At 48.4% G+C, this 18850-nt stretch overlaps 3 protein-coding genes across 7 annotated transcripts; 1 reads left to right on the forward strand and 2 right to left on the reverse strand.

The window, feature by feature from the left end:
• Nucleotides 1-1384: 1384 nt before the first annotated feature.
• Nucleotides 1385-6575, reverse strand: C19H1orf54 (chromosome 19 C1orf54 homolog). Of its 4 annotated transcripts, none has more exons than XM_016215497.2 (6): nt 6411-6563; nt 5154-5237; nt 4478-4536; nt 3980-4090; nt 2169-2267; nt 1385-1474 (listed from the first exon to the last, which is right to left on the reverse strand). In XM_016215497.2, the coding sequence occupies exons 1-5, from the start codon at nt 6454-6456 to the stop codon at nt 2172-2174; spliced, it is 396 nt and encodes a 131-aa protein (XP_016070983.1). In that variant the 5' UTR covers nt 6457-6563; the 3' UTR covers nt 1385-1474; nt 2169-2171. The 4 variants fall into 4 exon arrangements, with proteins under 4 accessions (XP_016070983.1, XP_016070982.1, XP_087683766.1 ...); XM_016215496.2 differs by having other exon boundaries at nt 2169-2270; nt 6411-6555; XM_087827640.1 differs by lacking the exon at nt 3980-4090 and having other exon boundaries at nt 6411-6575.
• A 2242-nt stretch (nt 6576-8817) lies between these two features.
• APH1A (aph-1A gamma-secretase subunit) lies at nt 8818-11822 on the forward strand. 2 transcript variants are annotated; one of them, XM_016215568.2, is made up of 7 exons: nt 8818-9121; nt 9672-9842; nt 10015-10088; nt 10327-10449; nt 10602-10729; nt 11156-11279; nt 11610-11822. In XM_016215568.2, the coding sequence occupies exons 1-7, from the start codon at nt 9009-9011 to the stop codon at nt 11672-11674; spliced, it is 798 nt and encodes a 265-aa protein (XP_016071054.1). In that variant the 5' UTR covers nt 8818-9008; the 3' UTR covers nt 11675-11822. The 2 variants fall into 2 exon arrangements, with proteins under 2 accessions (XP_016071054.1, XP_016071055.1); XM_016215569.2 differs by lacking the exon at nt 8818-9121 and adding an exon at nt 9370-9521.
• Nucleotides 11823-12494: 672 nt separating this feature from the next.
• Nucleotides 12495-18789, reverse strand: CA14 (carbonic anhydrase 14). Its single transcript, XM_016215566.2, has 11 exons — nt 18469-18789; nt 16518-16538; nt 15422-15601; nt 14896-15038; nt 14575-14670; nt 14321-14387; nt 13997-14154; nt 13782-13902; nt 13522-13542; nt 13313-13397; nt 12495-13193 (listed from the first exon to the last, which is right to left on the reverse strand). Exons 1-11 carry the CDS (start codon nt 18518-18520, stop codon nt 13130-13132), a joined length of 1008 nt encoding a protein of 335 aa, XP_016071052.1. The 5' UTR covers nt 18521-18789; the 3' UTR covers nt 12495-13129.
• Between the last annotated feature and the right edge of the window lie 61 nt (nt 18790-18850).

An 18850-nucleotide genomic window follows, 5' to 3' on the forward strand; every position in this document is an offset into this window, starting at 1 on the left:
GGCTCGGCCAATAGAGAGGCAGTCAGGTGAGGATTGGCTGGAAAGGCGGCGTTCCGTGCTCCGCCCCTACATGCGGCTCGCGGAGAGGACCCGGTGATGAGAACAGGAGGAGGATGGAAAAAGAGTGGAAAAGAAGGGAGGGGAGGAAGAGGGCGGAACCCGTGGCCTTAAATAGGCTGGTGGTGCGCCGGAAACGCGTGGCTGGAGTGTGCGGACTGGTTGTGTGACCTGAGGCGAGCGCCTCGACATCTGGGACTCCTGGCTCCCCGTCGGGAGCCGACCCTTCTGCCCCCTCTTTGAGCGCGTAGGCTCACGAGTGCCGCACGTGGAGCCATCAGCGACTTGCATCTACTACGTGTGTGATAATGGATGCGTGCCTCTGTGTATCCTCTCCCGCTCTCGGCGGCCCGGCCCTTGTGATTCCCCGGTCTCTGTTCCACTGTACCCTCCTCTTTCTCCTACAAGTTGGGTGCTCCTGCCCTGCTGGGTGAGGAGGGTGGGGACTGCCGCCGAGAACACCGCGTCCTCTCCCGGGCTCCCGCTGGGGCGGCTCCTCCAGTCCTTTCCTTACATAACCCGCCGTGCACGTTACCAGCTCAGATGCCAGCCCGCCACGACTCTAGAGGTCAAAGCCGAACTCTTTTGTTCCTGACTTTTTTACCCGAACTCCTCGGGCTCTGCGCCCTGAATTCTGTGATTCCTAGCAAGGGAACGTAGTGAGGGAGGTCTCTGATCTTCACGGTTATGTGTTTGTCCAGCTTCAGTTTCTTCATTTGCCCCCTGAAGAAGATTCGAAAGGCTTTGAAGGAGGGAAGGTGACAAGTTCGGAGTTCTGTTCGCAGCCCCTTGCAGTATCGAAACGATACAGTCAGTGGAGAGAGGAGGGGCTCGGGGCTCAGGGACTGTAGGCTGATTGAAGCTGTGACATAGAAGAGACCGCAAGGGGGCAGCCCAGTTCTCATTAGGGTCCCGACGATAGAGAAAAAAAATTAATGTTCCTGCCTGCCCTAATTACTAACTGGAAAAGGCACGTTGTTGAGGGGGTGGAGGGAGGAGTGAAGGAGGGTGTGAATTTTTATAATCTATTCTAAGTAGTTTTTTATATTTTACATATGTTTAACAATGTGCTTATTTTATAAAAAGAAGAAAAGGATTCTAAACACAGTTTGAACACCATATATAATAAAGCAATAGAATTAGAGGGAATCATGGATTGTTAATAAACTTGTCTGTGGGTGCTCTTCTCCATTCCTCCCAAAATTTCAGGTTTATTCAGTCCCAATACTATTGTCACCTCCCTCCCTTTCTAATCTACCCCTTCCCACCTCCATATCCTGGCGCTCTCTTTAGTATTGTGGCTTTAGAACAGACCTTCATGAAGGAGTAGAGAGTAACCAGGTTATTTCATTTATTTATTTTATCTTCCAATTTCCTCTTCCCAAATTTCCAAAGAGTCACAGCAGCCTTCTCTCTCCTAAAAAAGCAAAGAAAGGACACAGACAGCCACCACCACCAGGTTCAGTGGACTCAGGAAACCCCTCTCTGCTCCCACCCCCACCCCCACCCCCACCTCTATGAAAATTTCCCAGATTTCATGTTCTGAGTTAGATTTTTCCATGACATCTCCTGGAAGATGTGTCCTCTCCCTTTTTAACCCCTTCCTTCTGCTAAATCTTTTCATGCCCCATAGTTATTTAGAATCCTAAGTTAAATTCCTTCTTTATAATGCAGGTTTCTAGTCATTCTCCCCCCCCCCCCCCCCAACATTAGGGAACTGCCATCCCTTCTACCTCTGAACTTTGCCTCTTGACTCTGCTAGGTTATAGGGCCCCTCCCATTTTGCCCTCTGGCACTTGCCATGCCTTAAACTGCCACCAGACTGGAACCACCTTTAATTCCTCAAGGCAGACTGGAAACCAGGACAGGTTTCTTCTCCCTTCCACCTGCGTCTGCTCTAGGAGGTCCTGATATCCTCCCAGTTCAGAGAAAGTAATGACTCTTATAACAAAAGGTTTTGCCTGGACATCTCCTAAGATAGAGAAGATTTTTCTAAATGTGATCCCTCTTCTTTTAAGCATCTAAAAATTGACCAAGCTGGAAACACTATCCAGAGGTAGTGGTAAAAATTGCTTCACAGACTTCCCCAAGCCCAGTGGCTGCACTCTCACCTTCTACATGAAATACATCCACCCCTCAAGGAGGGCCCAGGACAGGAGAAGGGAAACAGGACTCTGCAGACTGGATGCAGCATGGTTCATGTCTGGACTCTGCTAAAATACAGATATCACACCATAGTAGGCCAGCGTCATCCTTCCTACTACCCCTTCACCCTCTGGAAAGATAGTCATCTCTTTATACCAATTTTTGTCTTCCTTTACTCTGAACATAGAGAAAGACCAAACTTCCTCCCCATCACTATAAAGAATCCTTTCCTCTGGGCCTTTCAACCTTTCCTGACCATACCAGGGAGGCCCAACTCAATTCAATATGTATTTTTATTTAGGTGTTGGTCACTGTGCTACATGCTACAGGAGGGATATAAATATGATTAAGACATGGCTCCTACTCAAGGAGTTTACAGTCTAAAGGAAGCTTACTATATACTTTAAAATATTTATCTGTCTTTGTTGTCAATCATCAACTTTCCATTCCTCCCATCTGTGTTCAACTATATTCGGGCTGCACTTTGGTCCTGTTGCCCTTTCTAGCTGTTGCTTCTCTTTTATTCATTACCAGATATCACAAATGGTTGGTCTATGCTCTTCCTCACAATGTACCCCCCTCTCTAATTCCACAAAAATCTAGCTTTTGCTCCAACCACTCACTTAAAACTGCTTTTTGGGGGGTTATGAATAACCTCCTTCTCCTTGGCCTCTTGGTAGCTTTTCATTGATTATATTAAACTTTCTTTTCTAGACTCTATAATACAAACTTGGCTATCTGCATTTATTTGGTTGATTCCTCTTTCACCTTCTACAGGCAGGCATTGGCCTTTTGGTCTTCTGTGTGTACAGGCTCTTCTGAGCTCATCTACTTTCGCAACTGTGACTTTGCACTTAGAACTGCAGTCCTGGCCTAATTCCACTACCTGTAGATGGCCTCATAGGGTTGTTGACATAAGTTCAGCTTGGCCAATACCAAATTTTAACCACTTGTAAAACACTCTGACCTCCCACATCCCATTGTGGTCAACCATTTGCCCCAAACATCCACGTTTAAAACATAAGTTATTTTAACTCTATCCTCATTCAGTGCTCATATCAAATTATCACTGATACAAAGTGTTTCTCCCCCCAAATATTTCTTATTTTCCTCTTCTCCATTCAAAATGCCACTGCCCTAGTCCAGGCCTTTAATGGGTTGTTTTGGGAATGATGGAAATCTCATGCATCTCTCTTTGCTCCATTGCTTTCTGTGTACAACCAGACAAATAGTTTTTCTAAAATACTGCTTTCATTGCATCTTTACCACCCTGAAGAACTTACTAGGCTCCTTATTTCTTATAAGTCCAAACTTCTGCCACTTGTCTATGTCATATGCTCTCAAATTTGTATGTAATTTAACATTGTTACACGTCTTTTCATTTTGTTCTAAATGTTCCATAAATGTAAACTTGGGTTTTATAAATACTTTGATGGCAATAACAACATCATAGATTTATTTTTCAGCAGCAACAGCATCCTTAGCTGCTTTAGGCATGGGTTACATACACAAGGTTACATACATTACATATTGAACTGAAATTCAACTGCACCAAATATTCCCAGGGTTCTGTGTACAGGGTTAGTATTAAGTCTCAGTGAAAGACATGATGGCCAGGCTGAAATGAACACCTGCATTGAAATACTAGCTATTTGGTTCCCCCATCCACGGAAGCCTGGTATTCCAAAACTTCCTCTGCTCCATGTCATCAGCCCTGGGATCTATCCATGGTAAGGGACGTCTCCTCTCCCTCCCATCTTATCCCCAATTAACTCACTGGTTCCATTGTCACTGGTTTCACTGTTAAAGGCCTCTGATGGTCTGCATGTTCTGTTTCACGACTAATGGTAGTCTCTTCTGCTTCTGTTACCTTCTTATCTAAGCTGTTCTGTCCTCAGTAGGATTAGGAAACAAAGAGTTAGCATCGCTCCCATCCAACATCTTCATAGATTCTCTAGAGTTTTTCTCTCCTTCACCTCTCCTGCCCCCTTCCTCCAAGACTTAAACTCAGGGATCCTCCCTCCCTTACCTGGATTGTGTACCCATCCCATTCACCAATTCCCCTAACTGAAGGACTAACCCTCCCTCTTAGTTTCTTAACCTACTGGGTTCTGGCTTTCTTCCCTTCCCCAGCTATGATGTCAGATCTATTTGTTCCTACCAGCCAGTTTCACTTCACCTAACTCACTCTTATTTCTGCTAATAACTTCCACTTCAACATTGCTCATTTTCTTTTTAACTGTTACCTATCCCGATCCTTTCAGATGTCACTCACCAGCCTGTCCTCTGAGTCAAATATAGAGTAATCAACAGTGAAATTTGCACCAAAGTCATCTGGGGAGGAGAAAATAATCAGTAATCACAAAAGAGAAAGGTGGTACTATATCTAGAAACGAGAAGAGGAAGAAATTGCTCAGAACATTTCAACTTGTTCAAGTTGTAAAATTTACTGATATAATCTAATTCTAATGAACTTTAATGTGAATGTGTATGTATATTTTCTTTTTTTTTTCAGAGAGAGGAAGGGGGAGAGAGAAAGAGAAACATCAATGTGAGAGAGAAACATCGATTGGTTGCCTCCTGTATGCACCCCAAATGGGGATTGAACCCACAACCCAGGCATGTGCCCTGACCAGGAATCGAATCCACCACCTTTTGGTGTATGGGACAATGCTCCAAACAACTGAGCCACATCGGCATTTATATTTACAATCTAACATCTAAAATAATTTACAAGTTTGAAAATTTTCAAATTGTTTCAACCAGTGTCCAAAGAATTGAAAACTGCTATCTTGAGAAGTGACATCATGAGCCTTCATAGTCTTTGCTCACAGCAAAATTTCTCTCTGACCCAGCTGCTCTATTGCAAAGGGAAAGACAAAGTCTCAGAACTAAGTGTCCCTCAAAATTCTCTCCATCCTGCTAAGGGTCAGAGCCTTATACACACTTACCATAATTGGGGGTGATTGTATAATAATAGATCACTTGATAATAATCATCCTCTTCCAGTCCTTCTTCATCCTCATATTTTTGTCCTATGGGGACAAGAGCTAGAGGTCAAGGGGCATACTGTGTCTTTGGCAACAGTAGGACACTTGAGGTTAATCTCAGCTCTATCAGTTTCCTTTCTCTCTGTCTCACCTCCAAGAGTCATACTATCCCCCCATCCCTGTACCTCTAAACCCCTTTCAGGCTTCATATCTGGATGAGGCTTGTTACTCTATGCCCTTTCAATCCAGGAACTCCCAGAACAGAAAACGGATCCCTTCACATACTGTAAACCCAAAACAAGAACTAAACCTTAAAAAGGTAGGAAGCAGAGAGAGAGACCAGAAATTAAGAACTCCAAATCTACTATTCATTATGCTCCAGGCTGTACTGTATTTATGAGAGTTCTTCTCTTATCAATGTCTCACAAATTATGAACACACATATCCCATTAGGCTTTGAACTTATATCTATAGCTCCAGTTTCACTTCTAACTAGCAAGTTAACGCTGAACAAGCCATTTAACATCTGTTTTCTTAAAATGAGTCCGCTGGACTGAATGGCCCATCTGCATTCATTTTTCTTCCTTCCCCAGACTGAAAACATGTAGCTTTGACATGATTGGATCAAGAACTCTAGGCCTCCTGCTAAAACACTTTCCTAAGCTCCTTGAAGTCTCTCCCTTAACCACAAGCAATGACACAAGAATGTGGAGGAAAAGGAAACAAGAGCACCTGGCAGACTGGGAACAAAGGAGGGAAGGAGCCAAGCTACTTTTCAGACACTGTGCCTGAAGGCACCCAGTTCTTCACTACCCTAAAGGACATTCTGGGAAAGAAGATATCCTGGCTTCCCTCACTAGTTTCAGACTTCCCCACCTTCAGAGTCCTCGGCTCTCCTTCACTCTCACGTTAGTCCCTCTCATCTTGTTCAACTCTGTGGTGATGGAGAGCTGAGTTCACTCTGTTAGGACCTCGGAAGTTTTGGGGCTTCATCTTCATCAGCTGTCTCTTCTTTGACAGGACTCTGCTTTCCTCCCCCTTTCCTGGGTCTGTTTCCCAGATTCCCCTCCACCCCCAACACTGGACTGGAGCACAGATGAGAGCGTGTTATCACTCCCTACAGAACTGCACTTCTCTCACTCTCCTCATTTGCTTTTCTCCCACTTCATTTATGGTAAAGGACCTGGCCCTAAAGCTCAGGAAGATAAGTGAACTTACCCAGGATAAGTGGCACAGCAAGGATGGCTACAAAGAGGACATTCATTGTGGATACTGCACTACTACTGTGAGAGTAAAAAAGGAAATTACAGCGTTTCCCACCAAACGTAGCCCGCCTCCGGTCCTCCTCCAAAGCAGGGAGGGAGCTGCAGCAACTCCCCTCTACCGGTGGAATTCCCCTCCCACTTGCTGCCTGACTGTCACTGGTCGCTATCAGTCCTGCCTTCAGCCAGAGCTGCGCATAGTAAGAAAGGCTACGTGGGTTTCGATGGGAACGTGTTCACTGAGCTCCCGCAGCCCTAGATTAGGTCCATTCAGGGTTCCTGCTGCCACTAGCAAAAACAACAACAACAAAACAACCCCCACCCCCACTACTAAGAAATTTCTCTTAGTAAGCCCTCTCCCTTCCTCTCCTTCCCTCTCTCAGTCCTCATAAAAGCTCACCTTCCCTCTCACTGTCCCTAACTTACCATCACCATCCAGAGTTGCCCTTCTCTCTGAGGCTTAATCACAATCCCTTTCTTCACAGTTGACATGTTCTGAGAAGGGATGAACATTTTCTAGTGGAAAATAGTCTCGTTTTTCTGCCTGTCTTGACTGTAAAGTATGGGAGCAATATCAACATCATTGTCTGACTCTCAAAACATATGCAACATTGCTTTTGATAAAAATCTCTCAGCCAAGGCCAGTTATTTCCTCTCTGGTAAGTACTGACTTCACCTCACCTCTTTCTCAACTTTCTGGATACGGGATGGAAGAAGGGAGAAAGCAGATAGTCTCTTTCCCTGCTGTAGGCGCCACACCTCTTCCACTTTCAGTCACTTGGTATATTCCTTTCATTCCAGCCTACAGGGGTAGAGTTCATCTTACCTTTTTCTCTGCTTTTATATTTTCCATTTTCATTGAATTCTATTCAGAAACATTTGGTAACATACACACTAGGCACAAAGTGCTAGGCCGAGTCTGATAGGTAATTCAGGGATCACAGGCAAGAGAGTAAGAAAAAAAATACAATGTGCTTTTTTTTAAGGGAGTTAATAAATATCTTTCAACATCTACTATGAGCCAGGCACTATGCAAGTCTCTGTGGAACCACTCGTGAGCAAGATAGATTTAGCACCTGCTCTCTGCCTGCTCTCATCCATCAGGAAATGCTGTGGTAAGAGCTCAAAGGAGACAGGAGAAAAGTTGTATTACCCCCACCTCTTCCCCTGACTTGGCCTGCTAGGCTCAGAAGCAAGACACACTGGAATCTTTAGCACCGTCAAGGATTCTCCCTCCCTCTCAGTCTTATTGGGAGAGGATTTGCTTGGTGACTTTCCATGTAAATCTATACAATCTATTCCTTCAGCTCCTTTCCAGATTTCCTGGAAAAAAAATAAATAAAACACTTACGTGGATATATATGCATTAAAACATAAATCACTTTCAGGAAGGAATGGAAGACTGGTTCTCCTGAACAACTTCTACAGGTTTTCGGTATTTCGGTTATTCTCTCAAAAACAATATTCCAGATTCCCTCACTTTCCCATCCTGGTCCTTTTGCCTAAACATCCTCATGAAGGACTAACCCCACCACCGTGCAAATGAGGGTATAATACCCTCCTCTCCTACCCTTTCACTTTAATATGTAACCCCTACCCTTTCCCCAGCCTGAGAAAAAGACACCACCAAGGTTCATTTCAGGAAAGACAGGAAGCATGACATAAAAGGAACTGAGTGACTGGGATGGGGGGGGGAGTAACTTTCCCTCCCCCATCTCTCTAATTGCTTTTTACAATTTTAACTTCGAATCCCCTCTAACCTCCTTCCTAATATTGCTCTCCAAGCTCCTTTTCCTTCTCTCTGATTCTCTTGTCATTACCAATGAAGGCCTCATTAGCGATATACTACACTGCACTGCATGTTTGCTCTACTAGCCTGTTCAAAGAGCTCCTACTTTTAAGTCTAACCTTCATGTCTTAGGCAGTAGCTCTAGCCCATTTCCTCTCATTCAAGTAAGAACAATACCCGTGCCTGTCTCCCTGCAACCTCTATCCTGTGCTTTCGTCGTATTTGTCCCTTAGGTTCCGACAATCTTCCCCTCTCTGCAGCTCTTAAGGTAGAGGTAGCATTGCTGTCACTCTTGTCCACAAAATAATGAAATCGCAGCCAAGGCCCAGCCGAACTCAGAAACCTGTGTCCCGCCCAGGCCCAGGCCCCGCCAATTCCCTTCAACCAGCTTGAGCCACGCCCAGCCCCGAAGTTGAGGGTCTGGAAAGGCAGGAGGACTACAACTCCCAGCAGCCCCCGCCTCCGCAGCTCCGCCCCCTCCGATTCTCCATTGGCCGGGGGGTGAAGTGGGGATTAGATGGGAGGTGGCCAAAGGGCTGCCGCGGGGGTTTGTCCCCTCCTCGGCTTCCGTAGAGGAAGTCGCGCGGACCTGTGTTTGGGGTTTCGGTGTCCCCCCCCCCTTCCCCTTCCCCGGGGTCCGGGGGTGACATTGCACCGCGCCCCTAACGGGGTCGCGTCGCCACCCCACGCGGACTCTCTAGCTGGCGTGCTCCTCCCATTTGCCTCTCTTGGCCAGGCCTCCACCCCGCCCCCAGCTGCCAAGCAATGGGGGCCGCAGTGTTTTTCGGATGCACTTTCGTCGCTTTCGGCCCGGCCTTTGCGCTTTTCTTGATCACTGTGGCTGGGGACCCGCTTCGTGTCATCATCCTCGTCGCAGGGTGAGTAGAGGTCGGGGAGACTCAGGAGGGCGCCACAGAGAGATCCGGAAGGGGCTAGAGGAACTGGAGCGAGCCTGGGAGCCGGAGTTGGGGGTGACTAGTTGGAGGTGAAGATTGGAAAGGGTTGAGTCAGGGATTTGGGTGATATCCCCTTTTCCGCAGTTGGTTTCCGCCTTCCAGGGATCGCACAGATTCCTCCTATAGTTCTTCCGGCGACGTCAGAGGAGGCCCAAGGCCAAGACTCGGGAGGGGGCTGTGGTGACCGGGCGGCGCTAAGGGAGGATACAGGAATGGATAGCTCGCCCTACTGTGCTCATACACTCGGACTGTCATTGCTCTGAAGGCTATTGAATCAATTTCTACCCCATCCCCTGCGTCCGGAACCCTATAGACTCCCTTGGTGGGAACACCTATCTTATCCGCTCCCTGTCTCCCTGACCATCCGAAAGTCTAACTTCCACTTTTCATGCCGCAGCTTTGGTAGGTTCCTCTCCTTGATTTCTCTGCTGCCTCTACCCTTGCCCGTCTAATTGCCCCTGTTTTTCCTCAGGGCATTTTTCTGGCTGGTTTCTCTGCTCATGGCCTCTGTGGTCTGGTTCATCTTGGTTCATGTGACCGATCCGTCAGATGCCCGGCTCCAGTATGGCCTCCTGATTTTTGGTGCTGCCGTCTCTGTCCTTCTTCAGGAGGTGTTCCGCTTTGCCTACTACAAGCTGCTTAAGTAAGAAGATGGTCTGGAGGGGAGACGGGTAGAGGAGTGCACAATGAGAAGTGGGGCAGCCCCTGGGTGGTGGTTTGGAAGAGGAGGCACTAAGGGAGGATATTAGAGGGAAAGGAGCATTCCTGCCTTCCCTCATGTTTCCCCTACCCCACCCCACCCCACCTCACCCCAGGAAGGCAGATGAGGGGTTAGCATCGCTGAGTGAGGACGGAAGATCACCCATCTCCATCCGACAGATGGCCTATGGTGAGCCAAGGGAGAGGGACTGGAGGAGGGTGTTGGACACCCCCCTCTCCCAGGGAAGTCTCTAAACATCCACCATATATTCTAAGTGGCTACTTGTTGTCCTTCATATCTGACTTCCAAGGAGAGGTGGTCTGGAGGGAGAGTAGGTGTGGGGGAATTGTGACTGGGAATGGGGAGGGGTCACTGGTAATCAGATTATAGTGATCTCTGACATTGATGAGACCCTCCCTCCCCCCAGTTTCTGGTCTTTCTTTCGGTATCATCAGTGGTGTCTTCTCTGTTATCAATATTTTGGCCGATGCACTTGGGCCAGGTGTGGTTGGGATCCATGGAGATTCACCCTATTACTTCTTGACTTCAGGTAAGATCCACTTTCTATCTTGCCTTCATGCCCCATCCATCCTGGCCCTGATCTGATTTATTGGCCCTCCCTGGGAGACTTCTGTGGCTCAACATCTCAGGAGGCTGGGAGAAGGTACGGGATGTATCTCCTCCCTATCTCCTTCCCTGCAGCTTTTCTGACGGCAGCCATCATCCTGCTCCATACCTTTTGGGGAGTTGTGTTCTTTGATGCCTGTGAGAGGAGACGGTACTGGACTTTGGGCCTGGTCGTTGGGAGTCACCTACTGACATCAGGACTGGTGAGTCAGGGACAGGGGCCTGAGTCAGAAAAGAATTTAATGGTGAGTTGGATGGAGGGAAAATATATTTTCACTTCTTAACATTTTAAAACTTAAAATGGGAGAGGGCAGAAAAGTGAGTCTTTAGAGATCTCTCACCTCTGCATCAATTATGTAACCTTCTCTGGGGATGCTCTGGGGAGGAGTTTGAATGGATTGGTCAGACTGTAATGCAGATGGCCTGAGGTGAACAGGAGTGGCAGAAACCTCTGAGGAAACTGAAAATCAGAAGTCCCTTTAACCACAAGATGTTGGTGCTCTGAAAGGAAAGACTGGAGGATTTGAATGAGATATCTGGGGAAGGTTTGGTGCAAAGGCAGAAAGAGTACATGGGGATTAGGCAGAGGGAGACTCTAACCTCTTTTCTACTCTTACTCCTATCTCCAGACATTCCTGAACCCATGGTATGAGGCCAGCCTGCTCCCTATCTATGCAGTCACTGTTTCCATGGGGCTCTGGGCCTTCATTACAGCTGGAGGGTCCCTCCGAAGTATCCAGCGCAGCCTCTCGTGTAAGGACTGACTACCTGGACTGATCACCTGACAGATCCCACCTGTCTGCCCACTGCCCATGACTGAGCCCAGCCCCAGCCCGGGTCCATTGTTCACCATCCTCTGTCTCCTTGTCGTCGGTCTGTCCTACCACCTCCAGGGTTTTGCTTTGTCCACTGGTCACCTTTAGGCTTTACCAGGAGCAGCCTGGGTTCAGCCAGTCAGTGACTGGTGGGTTTGAATCTGCACTTATCCCCACCATCTGGGGACCCCCTTGTTATCCAGGACTTTCCATGTGTCAGTGCTCTGCTTTCACCCTGCCCAAGACTCACCTCCCTTCCCCTCTGCAGGCCGACGGCAGGAGGACAGTCAGGTGATGGTGTATTCTGCCCTGCGCATCCCACCCGAGGATTGAGGGAACCTGGGGGGGGACCCCTGTGCCTGGGGTGCTCCCCTGATCTCCTCGCTCTGTATTTCTCCAACTCCAGTTCTGGACAGTGCAGGTTGCCAAGAAAAGGGGCCTAGCTTAGCTGTTGCCATGAAGATGAAATTAATGGAGACTCAAGGTTAGATGAGCTCTGAGTTTCCTAGTACCCCCTCCCCAGACTGGACTTCTTGGTCTTTTTCTCAGGTCTGAGGGGAACCATTTTCGGTGTGATCAGGACCCAAAAACTGCCTTTTTCTTTTTTTTTCTTTTTTTTGGAGAAGGGGTAGGGAGGAGGTATGTTGGACTTCTCACCTCCTTGGACTTATTTTCCCTCCTCAGATTGTTCCTTATGGCTGGGCTCATATTTATCCCCATTTCCCCATGGTCCCAGGCCTTGGGGGAAAGGAAGGAAATGCATGTTTGGGAACTGGTATTACTGGAACTAATGTTTTAACCTCCTTGACCACCAGCATCCCTCCTCTCCCCAAGGTGAAGTGGAGGGTGCTGTGGTGAGCTGGCCCACTCTAGAGCTGCAATGCCACTGGAGGAGTCAGCCTACCATGACATCGTAGGGAAGGAGGCCAGATTTTTTTCTAGTTTTTAATTGGGAATGTGTGGGCTGGGGTGGGGAGGTTTTCTATAAACTGTATCATTTTCTGCTGAGGATGGCGTGTCCCATCCTTTTAATCAAGGTGATTGTGATTTTGACTAATAAAAAGGACTTTATAATTGTGGGGGAATGTGCCTTTTAAGGAAGGGGATAACATATTAGTTGAGATTCCTGTCCTCTCATGTCTCTTTTCCAAACTCCTTCCTAACGTGGCACCTTTGATCCCCTCCTAGCCTAGGTTTGGTGCAAGGGCAGAAATCTGGGCTGATGGTTTAACATGTCAGAAACTTTGGGTTAAGCATTTTCTAGGGTCTTTTCTTCCAGGATTGAGGGAAAAGAAGTTACTCACCCATGCTTATTTTTCCCTACCTTTTGCCCACCTTTGCCATCTGAGGGATTAAGGAACTCCCACTCTCAAGAGAGTCCCAGAGGTAAAGCCAGAGATGGGTCAGAAACTTTAATTTCCAAATATATTGAACAAAAATATAACCCCCCAAACAGCAGCCCTTTTTCCTAAAGAGATATCCTGCCCATATCTAGGGAAAGGGACATAAAGGAGAGGGAGTGGGGGATTTTGGAGCACATTCCCAACTTCCCCTACAACTAAACACAGTTTGCCCTCTGCATTATCAATGTAGGGGTCTCCTGATCTCCTCCTCTATGTTTTGAGAGACTGAAGGCTCGGCTGTTCTTCCTTGAATGAGAGCCTGTCTGGAGGAAGGAGGGGTGCCTGCCTGCTATTTCTACAGTATTTATGGCCAGTCCCTGCACCCCATTCTAGAAGCTCCCTGACAGGTGTGATGAGAAGGTATCCATGATGTCCGAGAGGGAGTCTATGCCTCGCTGACTTGTGCTGAAGTGAATACCACACTCTTCTGGTTTCCCAGCATCTTCTTCCTGGAAGGGGGAATGGTTCATGGACATGACTGGTGTCCTGGGCAAGACAGCTGAGTGCAATAGAAAAGTGATTTTCAGTAGAAAAGAAGGGACTAGAGGAATGGGAAGTAGGACCTCACCGAATCTTCCTAGCGATGAAATAAACAGCCAGCAGAAGGCAGAGACAGCCAACCAAGATTCCCACTCCTAGGCTCAGCATTTCACCTGGGAGAGAGAAAGATGGAAGGTGTCAGCCTAGGACTGACATAGATATTGAACCCTTCCCTTGCTTGCTGAGGAGCACCTCCCCCCCCCCCCCCAGCCCCATAACTGGGTAGGGCTGCCTTACCTGTGGTATACGAGGATCCTGCTGTAAGGGAAGAAAACTTGGGTCAGTGTGACTTCAGATCCCCATTCCAACTGGGAGCAGCACACTGTGCCTTACCTGTGGAAGTGACCTGGCCACTCAGGGTTGGGGACTGCTTCCCAGTCCAAGAGAGTCCTGGAAACCCTTACCCTCTTAGCCTTTTTTCCTTCCCAGGGGCTCCCTAGTTCCTGTCATTGAGACCCCCAGTTTCCCATCTTGTTTTCCAAACCTTGTACAATCACCTTGGATGAATGAAGCAAAGACCGTTCGCTGGTTGAGAGGCTGGGGGGCTCGGTAGTTCTGTACCAGGAGCTTAGAGGGCTCCTCCTCCGTAGAGAACAGTGTCTCCTGAAGTTTCTCCAGCTAGAAGAGTGGGATTAGAGAAGTGTCACTTAGGTGTAGGGAAGGGTCTGGGGTTACAGGTATGGTTCTGCTGCCTCACCTCTCCACCACTCACCTGTTCCATTGAGATCTGGGCCCTTCGATTGAAGACTGTCCAGAGCACACTCTGGTAGCAGGGGGGTGTGGTGAGTGAGCCATTGTAGCGGAAGAACTGTGCCAGCACTGGGGGGAGCAGCTCTCTCACGCTGAAGGGAGGCACTGAGGTACTCTGATCTGGGGAGAACAGACTAGGATCATCATCTCACTGCACCCCAGCTTATCCAGACTGGACTCCCAGGAGCGAAACTCCTGGCCCCTAGCTTGCTTCCTCATCTCAGGCCTTAGTCTTTTCCCTGACGTCTAATCTCACTTTGTCCTAAAATAGATTTTTAGGGCTTACCTTTATACCTGATTTCATGCAAGTGACTCAGAATGTGTTCATAAGCTGGATTATTTGTCTCACCCACCTGGAAGGAGAGGAAAGGGAGTTGGCAGAAGTCCATGTTCATAGCAAGACATTCATGTAGAGAATAAATGGTCAGAGTGGTTACTGACTTGCCTTGGGAGGGAGACCAACAACAGACATGGGCAGAATAGGACTGAGGGATGCAGAGGGAGTGAAGAGAGACCTGGAAGGAAGTGGGGGCCACTAACCTCAATGAGGATGCCCAAGACAGCCAGGCCCTGAGGCCTTGGAGCAGCTTCACTCAAGCTGTTATAGGAATCAGAATCATAATGTACGATGTGGAGCTGAGGGGAAAGGGAAGTGAATCATTTAATGTTTCTCCACTACCCCCTCCCAAAGGCTTTGACCCCAGCTGCCACCACCACCACCTTCAGTATGCCCTAAGTCTGTCCCATCAAGGGTTGGTGTTATCCTCCAAGTATGACTTTTCCCAGTTTCCAGATCCTCCTTTTCCAGGCATTGATCATGCCTTTCACTGTGTCCTAGTACAAGCTTCACTCCCTGGGTACCTCTGCAGCTGTGGCTTCACTGTTGATCTGGTGTTCTGACCCCTTTAGGGATCCTTTCTGACCCCAGTGCAGGTGGAGCTGGGCAGCTACATATTTCCGGGGAAGTCCCTCCAGATACAAAGTAGGGGGCAGAGAGAGTTGTACTGTGAGGAAAAGAGCAAGCCAGGGTTGGTGGAGGAATGTGGACACATCCCCACCCCTGGGTTGCCACCAATTCTGGGGAGACTTGGCCAGCCTTTTCAGTTTTCCTCCACCAAGAGCACCCAGTTTTTCCCATAGGCCACTGCTCTCCTAGCACATCTTTCTCCGTGAAGATCAAGTCCATGCTGTTATACTAATCTACCCATAGAGCTTGATCATAGACATTCAGTTCCCACTTTTGGCTATAGGAGCCTCATCCCCATTCTCACACACCCAAATTTATAGCGGAAGCCTTCTCAGAATTTAAGTTATGAGAATGCTTCTTCCCTCTGACTTGTAAGGTTGGAACTGGAGCTTTCACTTCCTTAGAGCCTGGGCTTTTTACCTGTGTGGCCATTATTGTGCAGCTCCAAAGGCTTGGTGCCAGGCTGGTCATATCCATGGGGCTGCAGAGGGGGCAACTCCGGGTCAAAAGTCACACTGTCTGTCTGGATATTGACGGGGGACTGGGCATTGCTTCCACATTCAGGGTAAGAGGCTGGCCAATGGTGTTGACCATGTGGGCCTGGTGGAGGTTACCACAGACATTTGTCCTGCCCTTCAGCCCCAGGCACCCTTCAGCAATCCCCCCACCAAGCCATACATCTTCATGGAGGTAGAAATGCATTTCCACTCACCCCAGAAGAAGACCCCAGTTGTGTGGCTGGGTGAGGTAGGAGTCCCTGCTATACCTGATGCTTCAGTTCCCTCTACCTACCCTGAGGCAGTGATGATCCCCCAGCTTTCCTAATAAGTGGGGGATAGTGGCTTTTACTTACCTGTAGTTTGAGGACAAGAAAGCTGACTGAGAGGAAGAGGGGCTAGATAAAACAAAACACTTGCATACCCAGCAAGGGGGGATTAGAGTAGGAACAGGAAAATGGGAAATAAAATTATCCTAGAGAGGTAGGGTCTCTGTGGGGCTCCCTATTAAGGGGCCTTATTCAGATCTGCTGATTTTCCCTCATTTGCTTTTTGCTCTCACCCTGGACCTTGCATTGACTCTGGAATTCAGTTAAGTTATTAATCAGAAGTTCAAAGGAATTGATTTCCACCTCTGCCAGGATCACAAACTATCCTGCCAACCTCTGCCTCACCCCTGACCTCAAGTTAGAATCAATTAGGATAGAAAGAGAGGTAGGAGGTGAATTGGCAGCTAAATTCACTGTTTATTTCCCCTATCCAGATTTCTTTCCACTCCAACTCCCTCATCCCACAAACTAAGGACATAACTGGTTTTTCTGCTGAATCAGGAGGTGCGGGATCTGATGATTAGAACAGAGTCTAGGAGTCACATATCCAAAACCTAGGGCATGGGGAGATGGGGAGGGGAAGGAGCTAGGGTAAGAAGCTAAAGGAAACCATACGACATAAATCTTCCTGCCAGGTGAAGAGGTCCCAGTGTGAAAGGGGTGTAGGTAGGCCTTGGGTTCAGTTCTCACCCTCATATGTCCAGTGTTGACCTGCAAGGCAGAGTAATTTGAGTTACAGCCAGTGCCGCCTGGGGCAGGGCCCTCCCTCTGCTCCCCTCCACCTCCCTCTCTGCTGGCTCTTCCTCCTCCCTCCGCTCCAGCACTTCCCAAAGGAAGCCCTGAAACTGGACACCTCGGTGGAAAGGTCGGGGGCCTATTTAAAATCACCAGCCAGGCTGTGCTTGTGCTTGCTGTGTAAAGGGGGAGGAGAAATGAAAAGAGATAAAGCCTGGAGACTAAAATTAACCTGAGTCCAAATGAACAGTCCACCCAACCCTCACTTTCCTCCAGCCTGTGCCAAGCCAATCGAACAGAAGATTGGGGTGAGGTGAGGGTGTGGGCAGGGGTTTGGAGGAAAGAGATGAACATAGGAGGGAAAAGTTCAGCGTGGGGGGCAGTGTTACCGAAGGGAGAAAGGCGATTATTCCTTTGCTTTGAAGCATTGCACGAACCAAGGCGCTGAGATGGAAGGCACTGAGCATTTAACTTCCTCCTCTGGTCCCAGTAACTTGAAAGGAAACTTCCCCCATCACCAGGAGCCTCTGCTCCCTAGATTCCCAGATGGCTAGGGAAGGTGGGAGTCAGGCCAGGGTCCACGCTACATTGAGGGTGGTGGGTGGGCACAGGCAGCCAGACTGGCAGGGACAGGATGAAAGTGAAGCATTGTGTGTGGAAAAGAGAGCTGCCAGCTGGGTCACATGCCAGGCTCTCGTGCAGTCCTGTCTGGGGCTGAAAGGCAGGGGTTCTGCTGGTCCAGCCCTCACCTCACCCAGAGCCAAACTGCTTCAAGGGGAAAAGGGGGGCCTTCTTGCAGGTTTTCTCTGCATTACTCAAATTGCTAGAAATTTGGAGAAAATTTCAAAATTCCTTCCTTTCTCTCTCTTAATCCCTTAAATTCCTCAGACTTCTGAGATACCCGTGATCTCAGTCTTGGGCTCTTCCACTAGCCCATCCCTTGGTTCAGACAACAGTGAAAAGCAGCCCAGGGGAGGGCTGGAAGCAACCTCTCATTCACCAGCTCAGTGGGACATCCCAACAACTTCAATCCCTGGTTCTGTGCAGGGACAGCCTTGCCTTTCCCCTCCACCAAACCCTCTACATCTCTTCCTGGGGACTTTTCCATTCTTTTTCTTTTTCCTCAGATACAATTAGCAACTCTTCATTTGGCTCCCCCATCATCCTCTCTGTGTTCCACTTCTGCTCTCTAGACAACCCTTCACCCTGTTCTTCCAACAACTCTTCATTACACACCTACTGTGTGCAGGGTACTGCATGAGGGACAGGAAACACAAAAATGAGGGGTCAGGGTCCTGGGGATGCTCCCGAAGCACCTCAGCCTGTTCTCTCAAGAGTCCCTCATCTCCTGAAAATCCTTTGTAAACTGTAAAGGGCCCAACAGTGTTGATTTTTATTGTTACTGCTTTCAGGGAAAAACTGGGAAATTAGTCATTCCTTCTCAAAGGGAACGTTGGCCATGAAGTTCATAGTCCCAGATCAGGGTCCGAGTTAGGCCGGTGCCATAGGGTATGCCCCTCCCCGCCATCAGTTCTTTATTCTCTCACTCCAGGGCTCTATGGCGCCCTAATTGGAGGGGTTTGTAAATAAAGAAGGCCAGGAGGGCTTCCTGGGACTAGGGCAGTGGGGGAAAGAGCTCTGGGGAGAACCTGTAGCTTGCACAGTGATTCCTGTGTGTGTGTACAGATCCTGCCCCCCACTAGCTTCCCCCATCCTCACTAACAGCAGGGCTGGAGAGGCAAAGGGAAAAGAAGGAAAGTGGTCTCCTCCCCATCTCTCTGTTTCCCCCCAATCCCTGAGCCTATTTTTCTAGCCCCTAGGCTCCCTATTACACTCCTCTTCTTCCGTTAAGCTTGCATAAGGACATGTGGATATCAGCACAGACAGACACAGACATTCTACCTACCCCCGAATGCAGCCAGGATCCAAATCACCTGTAGCAGGAGAATGAAGAACATGATGGTATCCTCAGAAGGAGCACAAGGTACTGGGAGTTTGGAGACTAGAGGACTAGAGGAGAGAGAATCCTAAAGTTGAATGTTTTTATCTCTTTTTCTCTTGCTGTCTCTGTGTCTCTGCAGGCTTCTAGGGCAGTTGGTTTTCAGTAGGCTACGGTGGGTTTCCAGGTCCTTTCCAGGTCCCCAGGACAAATCTCGCAGCCTTCTCTCTCTGCCCTCTCTTTTTTATCTCCCTCTGCAGTCTTCACTCTACTTGCTGGCCAGCGACTTCACAATTGCCTTCTGCTTTTAAGGTGGCTCTCGATGGGTGTACGTGGGGAGCGGGGCTGC

The sequence above is a fragment of the Miniopterus natalensis genome, chromosome 19, assembly GCF_054644295.1.
Source record: "Miniopterus natalensis isolate mMinNat1 chromosome 19, mMinNat1.hap1, whole genome shotgun sequence".
NCBI classification, from domain to species: domain Eukaryota; kingdom Metazoa; phylum Chordata; class Mammalia; order Chiroptera; family Miniopteridae; genus Miniopterus; species Miniopterus natalensis.

Excerpts from the sequence above, each read along its gene's own strand:
- APH1A (XM_016215568.2), top strand. The coding sequence starts at position 9,009 with ATGGGGGCCGCAGTGTTTTTCGGATGCACTTTCGTCGCTTTCGGCCCG. Across the intron at positions 9,122-9,671 it reads GTCATCATCCTCGTCGCAGG|GGCATTTTTCTGGCTGGTTT; the intron begins GTGAGTAGAGGT and ends GTTTTTCCTCAG. Across the intron at positions 11,280-11,609 it reads TATCCAGCGCAGCCTCTCGT|GCCGACGGCAGGAGGACAGT; the intron begins GTAAGGACTGAC and ends TCCCCTCTGCAG.
- C19H1orf54 (XM_016215496.2), bottom strand. The coding sequence starts at position 6,456 with ATGAATGTCCTCTTTGTAGCCATCCTTGCTGTGCCACTTATCCTGG. Across the intron at positions 4,537-5,153 it reads TACAATCACCCCCAATTATG|ATGACTTTGGTGCAAATTTC; the intron begins GTAAGTGTGTAT and ends TCTCCTCCCCAG. Across the intron at positions 4,091-4,477 it reads TTGACTCAGAGGACAGGCTG|AACAGCTTAGATAAGAAGGT; the intron begins GTGAGTGACATC and ends TACTGAGGACAG.
- CA14 (XM_016215566.2), bottom strand. The coding sequence starts at position 18,520 with ATGTTCTTCATTCTCCTGCTACAGGTGATTTGGATCCTGGCTGCATTC. Across the intron at positions 14,388-14,574 it reads TCTTGGGCATCCTCATTGAG|GTGGGTGAGACAAATAATCC; the intron begins GTTAGTGGCCCC and ends CTCTCCTTCCAG. Across the intron at positions 14,155-14,320 it reads GCATGAAATCAGGTATAAAG|ATCAGAGTACCTCAGTGCCT; the intron begins GTAAGCCCTAAA and ends TGTTCTCCCCAG.